The sequence below is a fragment of the Eumetopias jubatus genome, unplaced genomic scaffold (genome assembly GCF_037043125.1).
Source record: "Eumetopias jubatus isolate StellerSeaLion01/CBP00866 unplaced genomic scaffold, mEumJub1_p1.0 scaffold_2, whole genome shotgun sequence".
NCBI classification, from domain to species: Eukaryota; Metazoa; Chordata; class Mammalia; order Carnivora; family Otariidae; genus Eumetopias; species Eumetopias jubatus.
In genome coordinates this window covers 143,067,265-143,092,794 of record NW_028274808.1, presented here as the reverse complement: position 1 = coordinate 143,092,794, position 25,530 = coordinate 143,067,265, and the positions used below count along the sequence as shown (strand labels likewise).

Below are 25,530 nucleotides of genomic sequence, written 5' to 3'. Positions count from 1 at the left end.
GAATGTGTGGGAGAGTTTAAAGTACACGCAGGAACATTTGAAGAAATGAAGGAAAAGTTTCTCATACTTGGCAAGGAATGTGTATTCTCTTTTGCAATAGTGGGGTCTTGGCTCCTCGAAGTGACGCCTAACATGGCATATGCGCACCTGTTGTAAACTCGCATAAGAAAAGTTGAGATAAATTCCCGGGGGCAGAGAGCCGCTCACACTTCTTTGCATCCCCTCAGTTCCCAGCTGGGTGCCAGACGCCCGGACCTTTGCTGAACTCCGTCAAAACTCGAGTCTCGCGCCCTGACTGTCCAGCAGAGGCCGCCCTGGGCCGAGGCTCCCGGGACCCGAGCGCCGGGAGAGGGGAGGCCGGGGGAGGGGTGGCCGAGCCAGCGCCGCGGGGCCCTGGTGGGAGGGGTTTGGCTGGGGGCCGGCGCGGCGGCAGAGGCGGCCCGGACTCGGGCGGCTGGGATGGAGTAGAAGCGCGCCGGGCGCCGGACGACACGCAGCTGACGGAACCGCGCCGCGTTTGCCTCGCTTCTCCGCCCGCCGCCGGAGCAGCCCGAGCCGCGCGGGCCGAGCGCGCAGAGCCGCCCTCGCCTCCCGGCTGCTACGGCCGCCAGCCCGGCAGAGGAGGAGCCGTCCGCGCTCCGAACCCTCGGTCAGTCCCGGAGCTCGGCACCGCACACCAGGGTACCATGGTCTGCAAGACTCTCTTCGCTCTCTGCATCTTCACGGCAGGTATTTGGGGGCACCGTCCTCCCGGATTGGCCGGGCGCGCTCTGGGCCCCGGTGGCCAGCGCTGGGGCTGGGGCTGGGGCTGGGGCTGAAGCCGGGGACACCGGGAAGTAAGTCACCACGCGCGGGTGGCCGGAGTGGGGGGAGCCTCCGGAGTTGCGTGAAGGTATGTGCGCACTTGGATTTGGGGTGGTGTAAGCCTGTCGAGATCCTGAGCCGTGCGGGACCGAGGGTATGACAAGGTCCTTCCTGCCGCAGCCCGCGCCCACACAAACTCCGGGCTTTGTGGAACAGGTGGCTGCGCGACGCGTTCGAACCCCGGGTGAGCGAGACTGGCGTGCGACTCGAGGCTTCTCAGGTCTCCGAGCACACCCCGCCAGAGTCGGGCAGCAGACTTCTTGAGGCGATTGGACCCCGGGAGGGCCGGGAGAGGCGGGGAGAATCATAATCTGGAAGGCTCTAAGCAGTGGCTGCACGCGCGCCCGGGATTTGGCGGTCCCGGGTCTCGGGTGTCCGGCGTCCCTCCGTGATTGCGCGCTGGGGATGATGCGTCACTAACAGCCCCACCGGCAGCTGCCTGAACCCGGCTCGAGCTCGCGATCACCGCCTGGGTTTGCAGTTCTACCGTGTGGCCTGGAGCCTCCCAAAAATGTGTGCAGTGGCAGAAACTGTCAAGTTGGCTAGAACTAGCCCCCGCCCCCGACACCCATTCTGGACGGCTTCCGCGCGCGCGCCTCGCTGGTCTCGGGACCAACGGCGGCGTCTCTGGCAGGGGCTGCGGAGAGAGGAGCAGGAGGGCTGAGCTCGGCTTCGTGGGGGCCGGGAGACAGACAACGCTTTCAGTCTGGTGTTGGGCACCCAGTTTTTCCAGAAAATGCAGCCCTACAAGGGACAACCGACTATGGATAAGGCACCAGTGGAACGAGCAGCCCGAGTGCGCGGACACTGGTATGTTTTTGATAAGAATGTTCCAAAGCCACATAGCACAAGCCGATTTGACTCATGCTTCTAGTCCGTGATTTTCTTCCGCCTGAATTGCTTGGGTTCCTGTTCTTGTGGACACAGGTCGTTACAGTCCCTCGAAAAGAAGCTAGGGGTTTCCTGGCCGCTCACAAAGGGTAATGCAATTTTGAGGAAAAGTTTCCCAACTTAAGATTGTAGCGTGTTTTGTTTCGTTTTTGTTTTCTTCCTTTACTTGCTGAAAGCCTGAGGAAAACCCCCTTTTGGTTTTGGTATCCGCACTGTTTGCAGTCGCGTCCGCAGACGGTTCCCAAACACTCTGGCGGCTTTGGCTCCGCAGCCTCGGCGGGGCTCCGAGCGCCAGGATCCCAAGCAGGTGTAACAGCCTCATTCCAAACCGCGGGATTGCCATGTGAGGCAGTTCCAGTAACCCTCCAAGCAAGAGATGTTTACCACACGACATGAAAGGTGCCTTTACTTTCTTCCTCGCTAGAAATCTTTCCATGAAGCCCAAGGCTCAGAAAAACTTGAGTGAGCCTGTAGAACCAGTGGGTAGGTTTGTTGGCTAATTTCATCTTGTGGCTTGTCTTTTTAATTTTTATCAAGAGCTCTGGCAGCTGGCAATATCCGGATTAACCCTCCCAGGCAGTGTAGGTAGCATTTTTTATCCTAAGGAGCTCAACAGTTTTTTTCTTGGTCAATTTTAGAGCTTAGTCCAGCTGTTCTGGGGGTGAGAATATTGCCCTTATCCATTGCTGGAGTGAGGGGGCTGGTGGGCCCACTGAGCAACCTCATCCACGCACACGTGGGGTGGGGGGTCAGAACCAAGACGATCACAGCCTCCCAGTTCTGGGGCTCTCCAGACCCCAGAAGACATAGTTCATGTTTCTGTGTACGTCTTACGAACAGAGTGATGAAGCTTCAACCTTCCCTCTTTAGGGATCCCTGTGTTGTTAGAGCTACTGCAATAAATTGTGACGAAAATAATATAAAAATTGGCATAAATACCTCAAGAGACTCTTTGCATCCCCAAAGTAGGGTGTTTTCAGAAACCAAAATATCATTTTTCTAGGGGAAAAAAAAAATTGCTGTGTTGGTAAAGGAGAGAGGGGTGAGGGTTCCTGAAATGAAAGTGGCCTGCGTGTTTCTGTGGCTCATCCCCCAGCTCCCTTGGTAAAGCTCCGGTTGGTTTCACCCAGGAGTTGCTGCTCTTCTGCTCTCCTTCTCCTCTTCCTCCCCATCCTCCTCCACTCCCCCGCCCCCACCTACTCTTCCTTCTTTTTTGCTCCTCCAGGAAAACTCTGAAGGTGATACTTTCTTGAGCCAGGAATGGGGTTTGGCAGGGGACCTTTTTTTAGCTTAATAAATCCACTCAATATATACATAGCATTTTCTCCTGCCTGTATAATGGATACTTGCAAATATGTGGTCATTGTCAACAACCATGATCTCTACATTTATTCACTTGTATTTTAAAAAGAAGGAAGAGATAAATAAATCTTTAAAAAAAAAAAAAGAAGGAAGAGAGCTTGGACTGTCTTCAGTTCTTTCAACATTGATTGTGTTATGAACTATCATGGCTGGTTTACAGACCATTCTCAAACATCTCTATGTACAAGGCGCATAGGAATACTGCCTCCAAATTAAATTACAAGGCAGCACCCCCAAGTTTTGGCTACAGAACTGATGAGGGAGGGAGGATGGCAGGCCGAAGGAAGCTTCCATCTTCATCCCTCTCCCTCTCCCCTCTGGATTCTCTTCTTTTTTCCCACCGCCATCATTACCCCTCTCTGGTGTTCTGTGTCCCCATTTATTTAGAAACTCCCTCACTGAGACATCGGAGATATACTGGAACTCTCAAAAGGCCTTTTCCAACACTCAGGGAGGACAAAAGGGAAAGAAGCGTAGATAAAAAGAGGCACAAACCCCATGATCCTACTTTCCTGCCCTGGATGCTGCCCTGTCTGTCCCTGCTCCCCCCGCAGAGAGACTATCACATCCCACCCCATTACCTAGGCCGATGTCTTGACCGTTGGTGATCAAACCCAAGAGAGCTAGACTCCAGTCCACCACCCAGCTAGAGATACTGTCTGTGTTCTGGGCCTGTCAGATCGCTCTTCTCTGGGTGACTAACATCTAGAATGGTTCTCATCATTGAAGGGAGACCCCACCCTACACATTTATGGCTCTCTTGTCACTACAGATCCAGGATATATGTCAATACTTTATCATCAGCATATTAAAGTCTTTTCATGAATCATATCATAAACATATTAAAAATAAACCAAAATTGCACACACATTTATGAGAACAGCAAGGTTGCCTGTGGTTGTTTGGGAGTGGGGGTGAAGGGTTACTCCCATCCCTTTAGCCTGGGCACCTCCCATTCCTCTGAAGTCTGTATCACAGTCCAAGAAGTGACACCTCCTTCCCATGAAACCTGACCTGAGAAGGTGGAAGCTCTTCCTTGTTATCTGACACATTTACTGAGGCAGTGTTGCAAAGTGGTAAGCCCGTAGATTCTGCAGCTAGATCGCCTAGGTACAAAGCTAAATTTCACTACTTACTAAGTGTGTAATTTAGGGCAAGTAACTTAACCATTCTCAGTTTTCTCATCCACAAAATCGGGGAAATAAAACCTCATAAGTTTATTGAAAGTTTTAAATGACAATGTACTCACAGCACCTGGGACATAGGAAGCACTCAATAAGTGTTAGCCACTGTTGTTTCTATTAATCTTATTAATAACGTTTACCAGTGTTTGGTACCCATTAGGTCATCCTCTCAGAAGCAGAGCTTCTACATTTGTGCTTAGACTATGTAAATCAAAGATCTCAACTGATAGTCCAGTACAGGGCCAGCTATTTTGGCAAACCTTAATGTGCAAATTAAGAAAATATTCAGCTGAGCCTACTAAATGCCTAATTTGAAAAGATTAATAATGTGCCAGCTCAGATTTAGCACAACAGTCCAAAGGAATGCTCTGGAACAAATAGAAGTAAAGTCTCACAAAGGACTTTATTTCTTCCACAAAGTCTTTTGGAAACTGGTGTGTTTCAGAAGCCCAACTCAGCTAAACCTTGAGGTCAGGTTCCCAGAGCCACAAATTTTAGATGATTCCGATCAAAGAACTTAGGAAAAGGCAGCTCCTGGTGCCTGAATGATCCAGAAGGGCTCTCTTGAAAGCCCAGAACCATCAGTAATGGCCAGATCTCTAATTTACCTTGAGCATTTGGGCCAGGTCTAATTGTGTGTGTGTTTTTATAAGGAAAATATTGGCCAAGTATTTAGCCTGTTTGATCAGACTTTCTTAAGCAATAATTTTCCCTGTGGGAGTGGGGAGGTGGGGAGGTGGAAACAATGGAGAGGGACATTTTAGAAATATTTTCAAAAGGGATTGGCTGTCTTAACGTCCAAATGAACGGAACCCTGCCGTAGCATTTATAATAATTTGCTTCCTTTTGGAAGTATCTGTCACTTAATCTGGACATGTTAGTTTAGAAATCCAATATTTGTTTTGCTAATAAGATACTGAAACAGTTGTTTGCGGAAAAAATGTTTTATTAGAAGACAGTGGCAATTCTAAAAAGAGGTAGGCAAGTAATAAGTGTGTGCCTTAGGTAATGCTGGCTTTTTACTTAGAAATGCGGGGCTAATGGGTTATCGTCCAGTTAAGGTGACTATAAAATAAGACTGATTTGTGTGCGGCGTTACTTTGCTTTTAGTCACAGCTTAAATTATTTAAATGACAGAATTCATGTAACAGCAGATTTTCTGATGTGTGGATCTTTAAACATTCATCGTCATCCTTATACCAGCATAGCCCATTTCTTTGACCTGTCTTTTACCTGTTTTAATGTCATTTATAAACCTTGAGAGCTTTGCCACTTTTAAGTAATAGAAATCATTACAACAAAATAGACAATTAAATAATTCTTTTCATCTGTGTTTTCCATTGGTGCAGGGCAGTATAATGTCAATTGAAAATAAGCTGTTTTAATTTTCCTTGGCTAGTGTTGCCAGATTTAGCAAATAAAAATACAGATTGCCCAGGCCAATTTGAATTTCAAATAAACAGTGAATTCTAAACATGTCTCACACAGTAGTTGGGACACACTTAAACTAAGTAATTCTTCATGGTTTATCTTGAATCCAAATTTAACTGGGCATCCCGTATTTTATCTAAAAACCCAACGTTTGGCCTTTCATCTGCGGTTCATCTGTACAGTGGGTTTGATATAGGACTCGCTTTACCTTGAACCCCACCTCACCTAGCTTTAGTTGCCCCGCTCCATTTCAGTCTGTTCATGGGAAGACAGGGAGATTCCAGAGCGGCTCTCTCTAGGATAGCAACTGCAAGGAATAAGGTTCAGAAGCAGCTCTCCAGTGAAACATTTTAAATCTGATTGCATTTCCTTTTTTTTAAATTTATTTTAGAACATGCGTGCACTCTGGAGTTGGGGGGGAGGGGCAGAGGGAGAGGGAGAGAATCTTGAAGCAGACTCCCTGCTGAGTGCGTGGAGCCAGAGTCCAAGTCTGGGCTCAATCCCAGGACCCTGAGATCATGACCTGACCCAAAATGAAGAGTCAGACACTTAACCAACTGAGCCACCCAGGCACCCCTCTGATTGCATTTCCATTAGCTGTGCATTGTTACGTGTTTCTGAACATCTGGGATTTCTGTAGGCTTCCTGAAGCTACATTACCTTAGCCTCTTGTGACTTTTCCTTTAAAAAAAAACCAAAACGGTATACGTATTTTAAATGGTAGCAATGTTCTTGCCTGGGAGCTGGAACTAGAAGCCTTCTAGAATCCAGCTGGCAGCTAATTAAAAAAGAAAGTTATAGAATAGGTTTGGATTTCACTGCTCTTTTCGGTGCCCGGATCTTAATACATCTCACAAGTATTAATTATATAAGGTTTACGTAATTCCTACAGGGTAGGTCTATTGGTACACTTGAAATCTGTAGGTATAAAGCCTGAAGCAGCATATTAGAATTTCAAGGCCAATGGAGGGTGGGGGGAAACCCTTAAGCAATTAGACTGTGGTAGAAATTTGCATCTTTTATACCTATGGCAGAATCTCTGAAATCTGTGAATAGGTAACTGTTAAGTGGGAAAAAAAATTGTGGCAAGTTACCGGTGTGATATTTGGAAAACACATCTTTTCGATTCAAGAGAAGGTGAGTGGTAGGATACAACTTTGATGATAATATCTTCCACTCAGTCCACATTCTGACACCTGATTTTGTTTTCTATCAGGGAGGAGATAAGGACATAGGAACTTGAGTGCAGGTGTTGAACGTGAAAAGAATTGGAGGAGAGAAAATTTTGTTTGATTTTGTGTGTGTGTTTTTGGCCGTGATTGAATGGAGTGATTAAAACATATTACCTTTTAAATGATGATTATTCTTGCCAGTTTTGTGTTGTCCAGAAGCATAACCTCATTACTGACAGTTTGTTCACTTACTATCACATTCTGTGATGGATTACTATGGGTGCTTCTGCTTCTTACGAAATCTTTTTAGTTTCTGTTAGAAAAGTTTTTGTGATCCTACAGATGGACAGCAGACAGATACCAATCTACTGGTGTTGAACATTTATTTGATTGCTATACACTCCACGGCATGTGATTCTTGCTTTGTACTGTAATTTGGATTCTTTAGGAAGAACAATAACAATTATCATAAGGATAAAAGGATGCTCTCTTTTTTCACTGTACAAAAGCTACAATGCCTTGTCTATATGTGTTTAGGGAAATATTTAAGACGCCGTAATTCTATTGAGTTACTGTAGTGTGTCAAATTATGTCAATTACGAGGGGATTTCAGTATGTCTCAGAATTACAATACAGGGGAATTTTGATGCCCATTTGTTCATCAGAGGGTCCTAAAGAAATCTGGTGGACTGAACACCTCTTTGTTGGCCTGGGAAAAGAGGCACGTTATTGGTGGATCACACACTCTGCCAGGGGAGGAATTCTTGCTCTCGGTGGATCTGCTGCATGAGAGGCAACATCAAGATGAATATGGGGGTGCCTGGGTGGCTCGGTCGTTAAGCGTTTGCTTTTGGCTCGGGTCATGGTCCCAGGGTCCTGGGATTGAGTCCCACATCAGGCTCCCTGCTCAGCGGGAAGCCTGCATCTCCCTCTCCCAGTCCCCCTGCTTGTGTTCCTGCCCTCACTATCTCTCTCTGTCAATAAGTAAAATCTTAGAAAAAAAAAAAAAAAGATGAATATGGCCATCACCCAACCGATGAGGAACCCTGGATGTTGTGTCTTAAAAATTACAATTTGAGGGGCGCCTGGGTGGCTCAGTCATTAAGCGTCTGCCTTTGGCTCAGGTCGTGATCCTAGGGTCCTGGGATCGAGCCCCATGTCGGGCTCCCTGCTCGGCGGGAAGCCTGCTTCTCCCTCTCCTGCTCCCCCTGCTTGTGTTCCCTCTCTCGCTGTGTCTTTCTCTGTCAAATAAATAAATAAAATCTTTTTTAAAAAATTACAATTTGATAGGGACAGCATTCAAGAGGACAGAGCCCTGGAATTCTCCTTTTCGAAGGGCTGTTCAGACAGGTCTTAGCAAGAGAAGGAATGATCAGTTTTCAAGGTTATAAGATTATTCATCATTTATATTCTAGGAAATGTTGGTGGGGAAGTAAGTGTGATATCAAATTACATGTGGAAACTGGGTAAGAAATGGACACTGTGAAGGAGTCATGGCTGTTGCAGAAATTCTGCATAGAGTACATGGGAAAGCCCGGGGGTGGTCTGTTACGTGAGATGGAGAGAATATCAGATGGCTGAATGTGGTGGCGGTGGAAGGGTAATAGGGGGTAATAATTAAAATTATTGGGGGCTACTAAAGACCAAACCAGCCCCTTGCTACTGCTGCTGGGAATGGAAAACTCATCAAGTTTCATTTTGGGTGGAGGGGTACGGGTTGGGATAAGTGATTCCTCCTCAAATTTATATGAATATAAAGCCTACTTTAGTACACCTTTTTAGGTTTGTGAAAGGTTGCAAATTGAGCCTTTCGGATAAAACAATGTGGTGGCCCTTAATGGCAGGTAAGTAAGGTATCCTCAACATTATAAAAGGGGACAAAGAATGAGAAAATGCTTCAAGATGTCAAAAGGAATTTGCTGCTTAGTTTGGATCCATTAAGGAGGGCTGAGTGGCCTGGGGGTGCTCACTTCAAGGCAGCCATCCTAGACCCTCCACTTCAAAGAGTCCTATTTTGAACAGACACCCCTTTACATGCTTATAGGATGAGGCACACAGCCCTGATATTTATCAGGTGAGAATGACATATATTTTTTTAAGATTTTATTTATTTATTTGAGAGAGAGAGAGAGAGAGCATGAGGGAGAAGCAGACTCCCTGCTGAGCAGGGAGCCCCATGTGGGACTCAATCCTGGGACTCAAGGATCATGACCTGAGCCGAAGGCAGACACTTAATCAACTGAGCCACCCAGGTGCCTGAGGATGAGATTTGTGAGAAGCAATAAGGCTGGAACAGGCTTTGGCTAAGTCAGGCTGGCATGGAATGCCAACTCCAAGATCTCAATTTTCTGTGTTGTTGGGTTATGATATATACATTGATTACCATGTGAGTGAGCATTCAACAAATGTTTATTAAGCAAGTACGCCAACAAATAGAAGGTTTAATTTATTTTACTTCATTTGCTTGCCTGCATCCCACTACTAGATTGTAAGGTGTGGGCAAAGCAGGAATTTTAGCTGCTTTGTCCCCACTGTGTCCCCAGCACGTAGAACAGAGCAAAACACATAAGGGGTGCTTAGCAAATAACTGTTAAATTAACTTTTAATTGAGAACCTACATGTACTAAACATTGTCCAAGACTCTGGAGAAACAACAGTGAACAAATTAGACAGAACTCTACCCTCAGAGAATTTTCATTCTTTGAGGATGATGAATTTTGACTTGGTCAGAAGAAATCAATGGTTGACTATCTAATAGTCATCTTAAACTCAGCATGTCCAAGTCTGAACTCCTGGACTTCCCTCCCCCAGGAGGCTCCAGATGAAGCCTTGCCCATCTCAATTAATGGCAATTCAACTTTCTAGTTGCTCAGGCTGAAAATCACGAGTCCTCTCTGAGTCCCTCTCTCCCACCACCCCTCATCCGATCCTTCCAGATCTCTTTGCCCTACCTTTAAAATAGATACAGACTCAAACACTATTTGCCACTTCCACTGCTCTCGCTCTGGGTGAACCACTGTCTCTTTCTCCTGGAATACTGTGGTGGCCTTCTCTCAGGTCTACCAACTTTGACCCTTTCCCTCCTAAAATCTGTTCTCCACATGGCAACAATTGATCCAATGGAAATGTAGTAGATGATGTCATTGCTCAGTTCGCAGCTTAGCAATGGCTTCGCGTTGCACTCAGCGAAATCCCAAGTTCTTCAAGTGACCATTAAGACCTACATGAACTGCTGCCCCGTTCATTCTTGGACCTGGGCTTCTTCATCTTCTTTGCTCACCCTATACCAGCCACACTGGCATCCTTATAGCATGCAGCGGCTGGTTCCCCTGTCTACGACATACTTTTTCAGATGGCTAATTCCCTCACCTCCAAAAAACCTTTGCTCAAATGTCACCTTCTCAATGACCAGCATTTTAAAAATTGCAGCCTGTTCCACCGAACAACATCACATTCCCAGTGCCCCTTAACTGCCTTTTGCCTCTACTTTTTCTTTAATGTCTGTCTCCCTCCATCCCTTACCTATCCCTGCCCCCCTGGGATTTTGTCTCTTACTTTCTGTGGTAGCCCCAGTGCTAAATACTACATGGCACTTAGGGTGTACTCAAAATATATTTGTTGAACCGAATGAGTAAAATACATTTTTGAGGGGTGCTGGATGGCTCGGTCGGTTAAGCATCTGCCTTCGGCTCAGGTCATGACCCTGGAGTCCCGGGATCCAGCCCCACATCGGGCTCCCTGCTCAGCAGGAGGCCTGCTTCTCCCTCCCCCTCTGGCCCTCTCCCTGCTCATGCTCTCTCTCTTGCTCTCTCTCTCAAATAAATAAATAAAATCTTTAAAAAAAAAAACCACATTTTTGAGGGTTGGTAAAATGAAGACTTAATTCAAATTTTGCCTTAGATCACCCAAAAATGAGACATTGGCAAACTTGCTTACTATCAGGTGCTTATGTCTAGTGTTTCCAAATAGCTTTTTAAAAAAAAATGTGAGTCAGCCTTTAGTTTTCATTGAAGTTTACAGAAACTAAACTTTAAAATCAGCTTTTTTTTTTGAGCTATGAACTTACAAAACATTTCTTTTAAAAATGTAAGCCTTGGGCGCCTGGGTGGCTCAGTTGGTTGGGCGACTGCCTTCGGCTCAGGTCATGATCCTGGAGTCCTGGGATCAAGTCCCGCATCGGGCTCCCTGCTCAGCGAGGAGCCTGCTTCTCCCTCTAACCCTCCCCCGTCTCATGTACTCTCTCTCTCTCATTCTCGCTTTCTCAAATAAATAAATAAATCTTAAAAAAAAAGACACTTTGATTGCCTTACAAATCATATTCATCAAAATAAAACTGATCTTTTAAAAAAAATAAAAAATAAATAAAAATGTAAGCCTTTCCTCACCTCCATGGATATCACTTTGAAATAGCTGAAATGTGAAAAAAAAAAGGAAAAAAAATAGCTGAAACATTTTAAGTTCTCTGGCCAATTAAGAAAATGTCACCTTTGAGCTCAGCTAGAAAAGATAAAGATACCTCCACTATTTGAACATTTTTGAGAATTTTCTGGATAACTAAAAATAACCTGATGATGAAAAGTGATTTGAGTCTAAAGAAAGCATGACAGGCGGTTTCCCAGTGATGTTTGAGGAAGTTAAGTAAATTCTAACGCTGAGTGTTGAGAGCCTAAGTTAGTCACCAATAAACTGAAGAATAGAATGAGAGTTTTCCTGGCCTTAAAGACTCTGCATTGTGCCTCCACTGGTGATTCTGAATTGTGCTATATAGTCCAAGCAATAGTTCGAAGTGGTTGAATCCTGACTAGAATCAGACCTGCATTCCTGTGAACGCTTGTTATCAACACTGCAGGGCGGACCCCCCCGACATGGCTGGTGTTACAGTCACCCAGGCTGGCATAGCCCTCAGCTTCATCATCCAATAAATACTCATGGTACTTTCTGGCTCAAATAGAAACATTTAAGTATTTAGCAGCTGCCAAAAAGAACACAAGTTTAGGAAATAACAACATACTTGCTTGAAGCCTCAGGGACAATGGTAAAATTGAAGATTGTACTTGCAGAGTGACCTATAAACAAACCAAAGAACAGAAAAGATGACACTTTATATTAAAAACATTTGCCTTGCTTGTTCAGTGAGGTCCACTTGCCCATTTTTGAGGGGGGCGGGTGCTCGGGCAGCTTGAAGGAGAGCAGCATGGGCTGTAAGCCGGGGAATGGCCAAGGGCAATAAGCCTGTCCTGGTGCTGGGGGCGCTGCGTTGGGTGGTGTGAGCATGACACCAGAGGACTGGGGACCGTTCCCCCACCTCTCCTCTGTGGGAGGGACTGTGTTCCGAAAGGAAATGGAAAGCAGGGCCTGTGGTAATTCTAGGTTTCATTTTTGAGGAAGTATCAGATGGTTTTCCAAAGTTGCTGCACCACTTTATATTTGTGTATCCTATCTCAATAAAGTGACTCAAGTACATTTTTTAAGAAAAGAAAGGAAAAGCCATGCACATTGGCAAGAGAAGCTTCCCCAGATCTCCAAGGCAAGGGTCGCTGCTGAAGGAGGAGAAATCATTACATCACTGAGAACCATTTGAGTATGGAGGGTTATCATAAAGGGGGAGATGTGGTTTTTGAGATGAGGAAATTTACAGCTAAATTTTTGTTAAAAAAATTAAATATCCGTAAGTGACAGTCTCGTCTTATTTTATAACAGTCTTTTTTTAAAAGATTTTATTTACTTATTTGACAGAGACACAGCGAGAGAGGGAACACAAGCAGGGGGAGTGGGAGAGGGAGAAGCAGGCTTCCCACTGAGCAGAGAGCCCGATGTGGGGCTTGATCCCACAACTCTGGGATCATGACCTGAACCGAAGGCAGACGCTTACAACTGAGCCACCCAGGTGCCCTTATAACAGTTTTTTAAAAGCTGCCCTCAAGCACTGTTTTTTTTTTATTATGGAAACTATAAACAGGCACAGAAATTGACAAGAATGTATCTATCACCCACCCAGAACTGATTCAGAGTCTGTTTGTTTTGGTAAAGAACTTTTTTAAAATTTTAATACATTGGAAATCATGTAAATGTCTAACTATAAAGTGTTAGTCAGATAAACTAGCATACATTCAATGTTCATTCAACTGGGCAACACCAAGCAACTGCTTAGAAGTAGGAGGTGGTTGGTTCATTTATGTATGAACACATTAAGTGGTTACAATATATTGAACTAGTAAGTGTAACTTTATATCTCACAATTATATCAGACAAGCAAGCTACAGAATAAATGTACATTGTGATGAAATATTTAAAACATTTTTATGTGTGTGCCTGTAGAGAAAATCATTTAGAAGAATACGGTGGTTATTTCTGGCAAGTGAGCTTTGGGTTTCTTTCACTTTTTATGCCCTTTTCTTTTGTCTGACATTGTTAAAATAGTTTGTATTGCCTTCACAATTAAAAAAGTAAAGATATTATCAAGATTTTAATCCCTCTTTATCAACAATGTAGTTGTTGTAACTGCTGGATAGCTACTTCTGTTCTCAAAATCTTGAGTCAAGAAATCCTTCTGATGGACCCCTCAAAAAATACATCTTAGGAAAGCGGATAACCTCAGAAAGGTTTACAGGATATCACTGATACAATGGGCCAGGAAGGTTCTGGGAAGGAATTGACTTAAAGTAATATATTTTATAAAAACAGAGTGCTACATAAATCATTGATCAGAACAACCGTCTTGGATAGTATTTTAAGAAACTCTGACTTAACTGATCAGTATTTGAGATACTTTGTTTCAATACCTTGGTTGTCACTTATGGCAGCAATTTTTAAGTTAAAACATTATTCTAAGCTTTTCTATAATGAAATCTATCATCTTAGCTATCAAATAAGAAAAAATAGCCCTCAGAAGAATATATGATTTGTTTTCCTTTGGCAACATTAAATTTGTTATAGCATCTTTTCAATAAAATAATCAATAAAATGTGGTTTAGGTAAATGCTGGAGCATCCATTACTAATAGTCCATGAGCAGATAGGCCGACCCCTTCATATTCTAAATAAAGCTAAATATGCTGTTGTGGAATGGAGATTCCACATTTGTAATTTTTAGTTGTAGTAGGTATCACACATCATATGATGCTTATTTCATTTGCAACTTCATCTAATCCTCCTAACAACTCCATGAGATAGACTGTACCAATCCCATGGTGTAGTTCAGGTCACCAAGTCTCAGAAGTTAGGTAATGAGATGTAGATCACACAGTTGATAAGTGACAGAGCTAGGCTTTGAACCCAGTCTGTCATCTTTTACCCACCTTAGGCCCTACTGTCTTGAATGGCCAAATCAGACTATGTGAATTTAGTGTCTAAAGTTTCTCTTGACTCTGATCCTCTTTCCCAAGCCCACACCTACAGACTTGATCGAGACCCTTGTCATCTCTTCCTAGCCTGTCACAGTAACTCCTAAATGGTCACTGGCCATTCTTTCCCTTCTCACAGTCTCTTGCCACTCTTTTGGAAGTCATTCAGGCCAGGCCAAACTGCCTGCCCCCCTCCAAAGGAGCAGAAGCAGACCTAAATCTGCTTAAGAGTCTTCCAGGTGCTCAGATTGTGGCTGCTAAATCCCATTTCCACCAAAAAGAATGAAGGCTTCTGGGAGAAGTGGTTAATTCCAGGTGTGAGTTAGAAAATACAAAAGATGAGCCTGGAATATCTCGTCATACCAGATAGCAAGGATGCTGTCAAAGACAAACATGGCTCCTGTGAAAAGGACTCAGAACCCCTCAGTGAGGCCCCCCGCTGGCCAAAGATGGAGCAAACTGAGCATCAGTAAGGATAACTGCAATGAATTACATTATTCATTACAACTGTAATGAATTACACATTCGTTACAATGCATTATTACATTATTCAAACTCATGAGTTAATTATGATACCAAAAACAAAGCAATAACACAATACTTCATTTGTCTCTATTGGAGGATGCAAACAAACCAACAAATTATTTTGAAAAATAATAAATAGGAAGATTTAAGGTTCTTGGTGGATTGATTGATTGATCTTTTTTGCCTTTATTTTATGAGGGGTATCAGTGGGTGACCAAATATTAGATGATGGGATGACCATCTTTATACAGGCTTTCCAGCTAGTAAATGAAGATGGCCCGGTGGGAAATAGAACAGCACCATACTACATCACATGATGAATTAGTGGGTCCTGGCACTGACCGTCAGTGGCTGCCAACATCGTGAAGTGTGACACAACCAGATACTATATCTCCTGTGGAAGGGTACCCCATCCCCTGTGAAATAGCCTTGACACCTTGAAAGGAACCCACATCTGATCAAGCCTCCACATCCAACTATCAAGTCACAGGAGGTACAGAGGACCAAAGAAGGTGTTAAATAACAGCACAGGAATGAAACCAGCAAAAGCCAGACCAAGAAAACTCTACATGACAAACAGACTGATTTCTCCAGCGAATAGATTGCAAGGGAAAAAAGAGAGATTAAAAGAAAAATGGGAAGTCAGGATTTATTGATGAAAAAGAAGCTTTAAGAGACATAGCAACCAATCACGATTGTGGGCCTTATTTGGATCAAACCAAAACTGTGGAAATAAATTATGACCTTTATGAGACGATTGTGAATTTAATCATTGACTAGACATTTGATGATACTAATGTATTATCATTTTCAGTATGACAATGACGTAGCCTATATATTTTCAATGACAGCCCTTATCTTTAAGAATTACATGCTGTTGTATTTACATAAGAAGTGCCACTGTGCCTGGGATTTGCTTCAAAATAATAAGGGAGTGAGAGTATTACAGGAAAAAAAAATGATCATGAGTTAGTAGTTCTTGAAACTGAGCAAAGGGTATGTAAGCGTCCATTACACTCTTCTCTCCCATTTTGTAGATGATTAAATTTTTCCATTATTCAAAGTTTTTAAAAAGGATCTTCCAGAAACCCCCATTTCTTCCAGAAACAAGTCCAAACTCCTTAGCAGGTGGATTAAGATCTGAGTTAGAGGCATAAGGAAAGCAAGGTGGTGCAGGCAGTCACAGTGTGAGAGGCTAGAGAAGCAAATAGATCATTCTTGTTTGGGAAGTCTTCCCCAGGATGGGAGCACCTGCCACATACCTTCAGGCCTTTGCCCCTGCCAGTTCCTCATTCTAGAATGCCATACTCCACTCTCTGCCAACCAAAATTCTCTTTGGCCTGCAAGTTCAAATTTCCCCTCCACTTGTTTGCATATGTTACCCCTTTAGACTTCTGGCCTTTGGAGAGCAGGGATCTCAGTCTTAGTTTCGTATCCCTCCTGCCCGTGTATGAGTGTGTACACAGTAGGTGCTCAGTACTTACTGAACTGACCTGAGGAAGCTGAAGCTCAAACATGTAGACTTCAAGGTCTCACAGCTCATTTGTGGCTGAACTTAGATTACAAATCTCATGTATAAAGGAATAGGTGTCCCCTGACTTCAAAGACTCCAAAGCCCCTTCCACATTGTTTCCCAGCACGCCAACACTTGAGCGTGATGCTGGAAGGCTCCATGATCTCTGAGAGAAGTAACACGTTATCTTAAGAGTAGCTGAAAGTGATTTATGGATTGGCAGGTAGAACGGGGGTGGCCTATCGGACAAAAACCTGCTGAGAGTGTAAAGTGGCCTGGGAGCTGGGACACCACGTGGGTAAGGAGTTGCCCAGGGAGAGACACCGCGAATGCACTGGCCATCGAAGGCCCCGAGGGAAGCACAGAAAGGAGAGGAGATCCAATGCGCCTGCACAGGATCCCACAGCAGCTCGCGACATTTGGAAAGGAATTATAATCGCTTTCCAAACAAGCCTGCTGTCTTTGGGCAGCCCCCCTTAGCTGCATATATTTATGAGATAAAATTTCCCTCTAGACAAGGAAATTCAGTAAAGATTGTCCTTTAAAGGATGCATAGGTAGAGGAATTCAAAAGAAAGTGTCCCCTCCTGGGTAGAAGGGGGATCCGGTCCCTGTGTTCTCGGTTACCCAGCAGCAGGGGATGCCAGCCAGCGTCCTATCCCCAAACACCACTCCCCCATCCTGCTGCAGACTGCTTGCTCCCTTGGACTATACCACACTGCCAAGCTTGGGATAAATATAGATTAGCTATTGTCTTAGTTTCCTAGGACTGTCATAACAAATTACCACAAACTTGGATGGCTTAAAACAAGAGAAATTTATTCTCTCGCTGTTCTGGACGCTGGAAGTCTGAAGTCAGGGTTTCAGCAGGGCCATGTTCCCTCCCAAGCCTCCCTCGAGGGGAGGGCCCTTCCTTGCTTCTTCCAGTTCCGGGTAGCCCCAGGCATTCCTCGGCCTGCGGAAGCATTAACGTCCATCTCAGCCTCCGTCTTCACAGGACCGTCTTCCCTCCGTCCGAGTCAAGATTCCCTTCCTACAATAACACCAGCCATCCAGTCATCCTGGATTAGGGCCCACCCTAATTCAGTATGGCCTCATCTTAATTTCATTATATCTGGCAGGACCAGATTTCCAACTAAGGTCACATTCACAGATACCTGGGGGTTGGGGCTTCATTATATCTTTTTGCGAGGACCCGATTCACCCCAAGCCAGCTGTAGTATTCTCAGATCTAAGCCATGTTCATGAAAGACCCACCCCCAATGGTAAAAGAAGCAGTTAATAGTTTAATCAGTTTTAAGTGACTTTTACTCAAGATAGCAGCTGCAATCACGTCAAGTATTTTTTGGTTTTACTTGTTTACTTTTTAATTTATTTATTGCTCTCCGTGATAGAAGGCTGGTTGAGACCGTTTACATCAGGCGTTTCTCAAACAGAATGCTGTGGGCATTTGGAGGGGACATAGGATGCAGAGACAGCATCCCTGGTCCCTGACCACTAAGTAACAGTATTACCCTACAGACATTGTGACAAGCAACACAAGAAAAATAGGAAAAAACAGAAGGGAGGGAAGGAAATGCCTTCACATATTTCTAAACTTATCAGCCTCATTGAAAACCAATGGTGTAAATTAATGAGATTGTTAATGGTTCTCCTTAGAATACAGAATGGGTTGCACTAAACAATAGCAGTTCTGCTTATGTAGCCAGAATAACTTTGAGAGTACTCTGGATGCTTCCGGAACGTTCTGATAACTGGCATGACTTGTAGCATGTGTGCTTCTGGGAGGCATGGGGCAAATTTGAGGGCATTGTTTCACTTCTTCTCTGCTGTGGTTAACACTGTATTGTTTTCAACCTTTTGCCTGAGGTAGAGTCAGGAAGAGAATAGTAAGAGCAAAAAGTTACATGGATTAAAAAATAGCCTCTGCTCTTTTTTGGTGTAGCTCATTGCCTGTAGATATGATGCCTATCCTCTATATGCAGGGAAAGCATGATCCCCTCCCTAAAAAAAAAAAAAAAAAAAAAAAAAACCTCTTTTCCCCTTTCTGTGTAATGTGTTATTGGATGTGGGACATGGGAGGTCACAGGAATCTTACATGGGAAACTTGAGAAATCGTGACATTCTAGAACAATGGACTGCCAGTGTGAGGTGTGTGTGCGTGTGTGTGCGTGGGTGTGTGTGTGTAACATATGTATATTTGCGGGTAGGATGTGTGTTTCCCTCCTTTCTTACCTGCATCCTTCCTTACCAAAGTAATTAGAAGAATTTTAAAAGGAGGAGACCAGGTCACACGAGGAAGAATTTTTTTTCAGGGAAAATTAATATTCAAGGGATTCATACATTTTCTATAATATCTGAAGTTCAACTCTTCCTCCCATAAAAAGCTGGATATTCTATATATTTAATTAGCTATAATCATATACATCCACATCTTCTGATTGGTAACTAGGATATTAATTAGGTAGGACATGGACATTCATTTGGTTCTATAGCTACCCTGTCATTTGTTTTGGAATTATAGCTTTCCTTACAAGTCAGAGTGAAAATCAACATTTGAAGTTCTTTTCCCTGGATAAAACACAATTTCTCTTATAGGAGATTTAATTACTCAGATAGTTTTGCTTATATAGGCAAGAGAAATATTCCAAGAAAAGTGAGAGGTGTGCTATCTGAAGTCGTTATTGATTTGGGTTATTCTCAAAGGAATAAAAAAAATTTAAGGCTATAAACAAAGCTCCTTGATGAGAACTGAGTTCATGCTGAGATAAAAAGTTACAAAACAAGAGAATGGCCTCATTATATTTTTAAAATCCCGGGGAGAGCCATTGTTTTGCCAAAGCAATGTGGTAAAACAGCCTGGGACCCAACATCGGTGCCCAGGAGACGAGGAGTAAAGAGCTTTAGAAGCTTTGAATTTTTTTCTAAAACAATTAAGATTAAAGGAGTTAATCAGGAAATCTGAGGTTATATAAGGGTTGAGCAAGTCAACCAGCTCATGTATCTGGTTTGGGGCACATGTTTGGGATGACCAAACTTTTCCATGGAAGATTGTTCTGTATGATAATTCTTCCAGAATTGAAAGGAGCGACAAGAAACATTAAAGTCTGAAAAACGATCCCCACCACCGACATCTGAGAACATCCTGGCCTCTCCAGAGACATCTGACCAAGGAAAGCGGATGAGCCAGCTGGGGCTCGAACCCCCAGGGGCCTGTCAGGAGGAGGAAGGAGAGTGGGTCAGGTGTGGTGAAACAGCTTGTCTCCCTTGGCAAGTCAAGCTGGCCACTGTGGAGGCTACCCGTTCTATCGTGACTGGCCCAGCCGCCCCACCGCCTCCTCTCCAAGCTCGGCCTTGGCAGCTGCTTGAGACAGGGCACTCGAGGCAGGAACTCGGAGCAGATCTGGAATGGAACCTCCGAAGCTCTAAGGCTCAATCCCCACAACAAATGCTTCTCAGAATTGGTGGGAAGAGATCATTCACTATTTTTGCAGGAGCTACCCCAGGAAAATTAAAAGCCTTCTGAGATGGGGCGTGAAAACACAGGAGTTCTAGGGAAAAGACCCAGTTTCTCTTTGACTTCATTGTGGTTGGGTTTCTAGGAAGGCCCAGAAAACTTGAACTAGAGACACGGTCCCCACTGACATGTGCCAGGTAGGACTTCACCAGGTCGGTGCTAGCCAGAGTGACCTCATTTCTCTTCTTTCTTCAGCTGTGCCTAGTCTAGTCAGACTGTCAATGGTAGCGGCTTGGATTTGAAAGGGCACCTATGTTCTTTGCTTTCTGAAAAGGTTTTGTTGTTTTTTTTTTTCCCTTCCAATTTTTTAAAATTCTGGTATAGTTAACACACAGTGACATATTAGTTTCAGGTGTACAATAGAGTGATTCAGCAGTTCTACACATTGCTCAGTGCTCATCACGGTAAGTGTACCCTTCATTCCCTTTACCTATTTCCCCCATCCCCCCACCTACCTCCTTTCTGGTGACCATCTGTTCTCTATAGTTAACAGTCTTTTTCTTGGTTTGTCTCTTTCTGTTTGTTTTGTTTCTTAAATTGCACATTTGAGTGAAACCATATGGTATTTGTCTTTCTCTGACTGGTTTCTTTCACTTAACATTATACCCTCTAGATCATCTGTGTGGCTGCAAATGTCAGGATTTCATTCTTTTTATGGCCGAGTAATATTCCATTGTATTCATACACCACACCTTCTTTGTCCATTCATCTGTCAATGGACCCTTGGGCTGCTTCCATAATTTGGCTATGGTAAATACTGCTTCAGTAAACATAAGGGTGCATATAACTTTTTGAATTAGTGTTTTCATTTTCTTTGGGTAAATAACCCATATGGTATACTTTGGGTATAACCCACTGGATCGTATGGGAGTTCTATTTGTGACTTTTTGAAGTTTTCGTAACTTTTTGAAAATCGTGTTTTCCACAGTGGCTGCACCAGTTTGCATTCCCATCAACAGTGCACGAGGGTTCCTTTTTCTCCACATTCTCGCCAACACCTGTTTCTTATGTTTTTGATTTTAGCCATTCTGACATATGGGATATCTCATTGTGGTTTTGATTTGCATTTCCCTGAGGATGAGTGATGTTGAGCACCTTTTCATGTGTCTGTTGGCCATGTGTATATCTTCTTGTGAGAAATGTCTGTTCACGTCTTCTGCCCATTTTTAATTAAAAACTACTTGTTTTTTTTTTTGGTGTTAAGTTGTATATGTTCTCTCTATATTTTGGATACTAACCCTTTATCAGATATGTCATTTGCAAATACCTTCTTCCATTCAGTAGGTTGTCTTTTACACACTATAAGGTTTTTTGTTTTTTGTTTTTTGTTTTAAAGAGATGGTTCCTGCTGGCTTTATTTATTTATTTTTTAAATATTTTATTTATTTGACAGAGAGACACACGAGAGAGGGAACACAAGCAGGGGGAGTGGGAGAGGGAGCAGACTCCCCGCAGAGCAGGGAGCCAGATGCAGGGCTCGATCCCAGGACTCTGGGATCATGACCTGAGCCGAAGGCAGATGCTTAACGACTGAGCCACCCAGGTGCCCCTACACTATAAGGTTTTTAACAACCCAAATGTGACCTGTGTTTGACTTATAATGCCTGACCCCCCCCCCAAAAAAAGCTGCTATTTTGAAACTACACAGTGAGCAATGTGTAGGTCAGACTTTGCTGTAAACTCAGTGTTCTAAACCAGCTCATTTACTTTTCACTTGGGACGCGGATGGTATATTCTAGCATCGCATTCAGAAAACAACCAACCCCACTGCACCACAAGAGAGAAATTTTATTGGTTGTGATGACACTGAACAAGTAACAGGCACCAAAGCCCCATCTGCAAGGGAAGTGTTAGCTCTCATCACCTGGACTCCTTAATGTGAAAATTATATTGTTCGCAAATTTTCTTGGCTTTATTTGTATAAGAATATGCTTTTTTAGCATCGGACTTAAGCAACACTTGATTTTTCTTTTTGGTGAGGAGTCAGGCAAAACATGGGCAATTAGCTAGGTGCTATGTAAATTCAGGAAGCCTGATTAATAGTTAGATCAAAATTTATCTAAGAATTTAGGTTTAAACCCTGGTGGATAAAGTATCCTTCTAAAAGCTTTAGGAGTTTGGCTTTAAATGGGACATTGGATTAATTCAATCTATCCTTTCTTGCGACACAGCATTCTTTCAAGGTATAAATTCAATTTATGGTATGGAAAATGGATGAGATATGCATAAGCTTGTCTTGATTTAACAGGGATGACAAATTAAATATTTGGGTAAATAAAATATTCCAAATAACAGCTTTCTCTATATAATCTGGGTTGTCAGTTTTTAAAAATGGAAGAACAACGTTTTTAAAACTATATTTAACATCTGTGGCCAGGCCCCTGATAAGCTCCATGCGTCCATGTGTCATCTGTTAAATAAAATTCTTAAACGAGATGACCTTTGAGATCTGCTCTTTATGATCTGCAACAGACTCTTAACCTGAGGTCCACCAAAGCCTAGATGATCTATAAATGAGCACCAGGAAGTCCACGAAACACCTAAAATTGTACCCAACACTGCATGCTTGTATTTTTGTGTCTTTTTCCCTTGGGAGAAGATCCATAGATTGCATCCACTACTTGAACTCTGGGTCCCTAATAAGGTTAAGAATATCTGACATTCATCCTGTGATTCATTTTACACTTAAATGATTTACTCTTTCTTTAAAGATCCTTAGGACTCCTCAGGATGGTCTGGTGCTAGAGGATGGCATAAGCCTAACAGTAGTGCTGCCTCGAGTTTACACGAGCTATGGCTTCCAATGTCCAGATTGCTCTTGTGTGCATCCATGTCACCCTCTGATCACCCAGAAAGGCAGAGATTGTCCTTTCTAGTTACAGATAAGGAAATCATGGTGGGTCAGGGAAGAATGGTTCAGAGACATGTCACTGAAGTGGTGGGTCACTGAGAGCCCTGGGAGTAAGTCATGGGTATTCTGATTTCCTGACTTTGTACTCTTTCCATTGCAGTCTGTTTTGTAGAGTGCCATAAAAGCCACACTTTAATGCACGGCTTAGTATTTTGGAAACCACTAATTTAGTTAAAGTCTTTAAACTCTAAGCTTCCCAGATACCTGATCCAAAATTAATCAGACTAGTGGCAAGTATGAATTTCAATTTAAAAATGGAAAATACGACTCTAAGCATATAGGTCTTCAGGCTCTTGCTCCTTAACTTCTGATAAACACATTCGAATAGTCCCTGCGGTTTCCGCAGAGCTTTCTGGGGCAAAATGACACTCAAACCTCACTAGCTCTCAGTTGGCTCATACCCCCATTATGCAGATTAGAAAAATCGAGACTCAAAGAAGTGAGGCAACGTGTCCAAAGTCCCAGTGAAAGGCACAGAGCCGGAACTCAGTGCCGATCTCGCGACTTCAACTTTGCACCTTCTCATTGTACTACAGCTGTTTTTACAGTGCTCTGAGGGCATCGAGCATAGGGAAGGGGTGCACAGGCTGGGAACTGCGTTGTCATGTGACAACATATGTGCAAATGTGAGACCACATTTTGCAGAGACTCATGCATTGGAGAGGAAGCTGTCTGCAGAAGAAATTCCTTGAGGGGATCAACAGTGCATTCCCTGGAGTCTAGATTTGAAGAATTTTTCTAAAAGTGCAGAATCTTTTAGCATACCAAGCGAAGAACAAAGATACCTCCAGCCAGTGAGAAAACTACTGAGACTGAAACCCTCCCCAGTCCTAAATGCAGCCTACAACTTTTTACAAAAATATTCTGTTTTTCTTTCCAGAAGAATACATAGCCTACTTCAAAGCAGGGGGACTACAAGAGAGATTTAGGACAAGAAAGGCTATTGTTGCTACCCAAGTCTTACTGGGTTTTTGCAAATTCCGTAGAAGCTGAAACCCAGTGATTATTCCATTATCTTTTGCCAACATTAAACCTTCTTCCTAAGTAGTTTTATGATAGTAAGTGGCTGGTAGAGACATTTTTATGAGCAGGCTGTGCTGAAGGTACATTAAAATGCACTGGGAGATGCATGACTTACGTATTTTGATTTTGATTTCTAAAAGACCTAAAACTGGGCATAGATATATCAAATAATGGGGAGAACGTTTGCCAGAACCCCTCAAGTTCAGCTAGTGGTAGAGGAACACCTCAGTCAAGTTCTCATTCCAGGTCTGCAAAGAACTTGGGGTTTGGGGCCCATGACCCTGCTTTTGAACTCCTGTTCAGCCATGTAGCAGACAAAGGAAGGGGGAACTTACATTAAATCTAATAAGGTGCCAGATACCGTGTTAGGCACTTTACGGACATTTTCATACCCACCTCTACGGCAGCCCTGGAAGGTTGGTACTACTGGTCTCTATTTCCAAATGAGAAAACAGAGACTTGAGAAGATCCAACAATTTGTTCAAAGCCAAAGAGCTAGTGGCACCCAAATCTGAACCCAGGTCTCTCTGCCATGAAGCCCTGGCTCTTTTTAAATTATTTTAATTATTCTTATAATTAATAATTATATTTATTTTAATTATTTATTTAATTAATTATACAGCCCAGCACCTGTATTCTGGGCTTCAATATCTCCATCTGTAAAATGTGATCATTCGATATACCTTTCAGCATTGTTGGATTACAAGAGATTAATTCACCCAAAACAATGCCGCTACACAGGAGGTCTTCAATAATTAACATTTCTCTTCCTATTCATTGTTCTGTCAATAGCTCTGATTTTGTTTTTGTTTGCCCAGTTAATCGATTAGGGGTTTTGTTTTGTTTTGAAGATTTGGACCTAACTCAGCTCTTTTAAAATGCAGAAGCAAGAAGGGAACTCTTAATGCAGGTGCCTATATGACTTTAGAGGAAGGGAGGGCAGGCAGGGATAACTTTTTGTTCTCCTGCTTTCTGTCGGGGGCGGGGGGGGGGGTGAGCCGCAGGGCAGGGAGTGGGGTAGTGCTGTTCTGTTCCTGCCGAGAATGTATGGGGTTACCAGGTCTCTTTGTAACTATGCACCAAGACCCTTGTGAATAACTTTAACATCCTTCATAAAGCATGTGCGATCCTGTTGCTTTGGGGAGGGGTTGAAGCAAGACAGCAGCCCGGCTGCACCCTGCCAGGCCTGCAGTGTGTCTGAGCAGATGTAGGCAGTTAGTCCAGAACACTGCCCAGGCCTGGTGCCTGGTGGACAGTGTGGACAAGACCTCACCAGCTTTGGTAGGAATGGCAGCATCTCCTTGTCTAGAAATGACAGCCTGCTTGCAGAGAGATTTGTCTCCAAAATAATGATCAGTTATATATGTGGATATGTATTTAACTTTGCTCCCTGCCTGAAGGTCCCAGAACCCTCTGCTTGCATCTAAATGAATGCATCTAAACTACAAGTTCCAGGGAAAATGGAAAGCATCTAGATCAGCTGGAGTAGTTGGAAAAGGTGGTGACTCTTCTCATCTTAGAAATATATTTAGTATTTTTGTCCAGAAAACATTGACTCAGCACCTTTTTTGAACTGAGGATATACAAAAATGATTGAGGCACAGACTTAATCTTGAATGCACTGACCGTCTGGGAGACCAGACTTGCAAACAGATGTCCTAACAGAACCTCGTGGGCTCTGTGTTTGAGGCATGAATGGAGTGTAGTGGAAACCCAAAGCAGATGGACAAGTGATATCTGAGTTAGTTTTTAAAGGATAAATAAGAAGTTGCCAAGCAAAGGAGAAAAGGAGAGGA

General features: G+C 43.4%; 1 protein-coding gene across 1 annotated transcript in view; it reads left to right on the top strand.

The window, feature by feature from the left end:
• The first annotated feature begins 428 nt into the window (after nt 1–428).
• The window catches only part of PARM1 (prostate androgen-regulated mucin-like protein 1), a 105,278-nt gene continuing 80,176 nt past the window's right edge, over nt 429–25,530 (top strand). Inside the window, exon 1 of the mRNA XM_028100714.2 lies at nt 429–729. Within this exon, the coding sequence (XP_027956515.1) occupies nt 687–729 (43 nt within the window). The 5' untranslated portion in view covers nt 429–686. The remainder of the gene's footprint in view (nt 730–25,530) is intronic.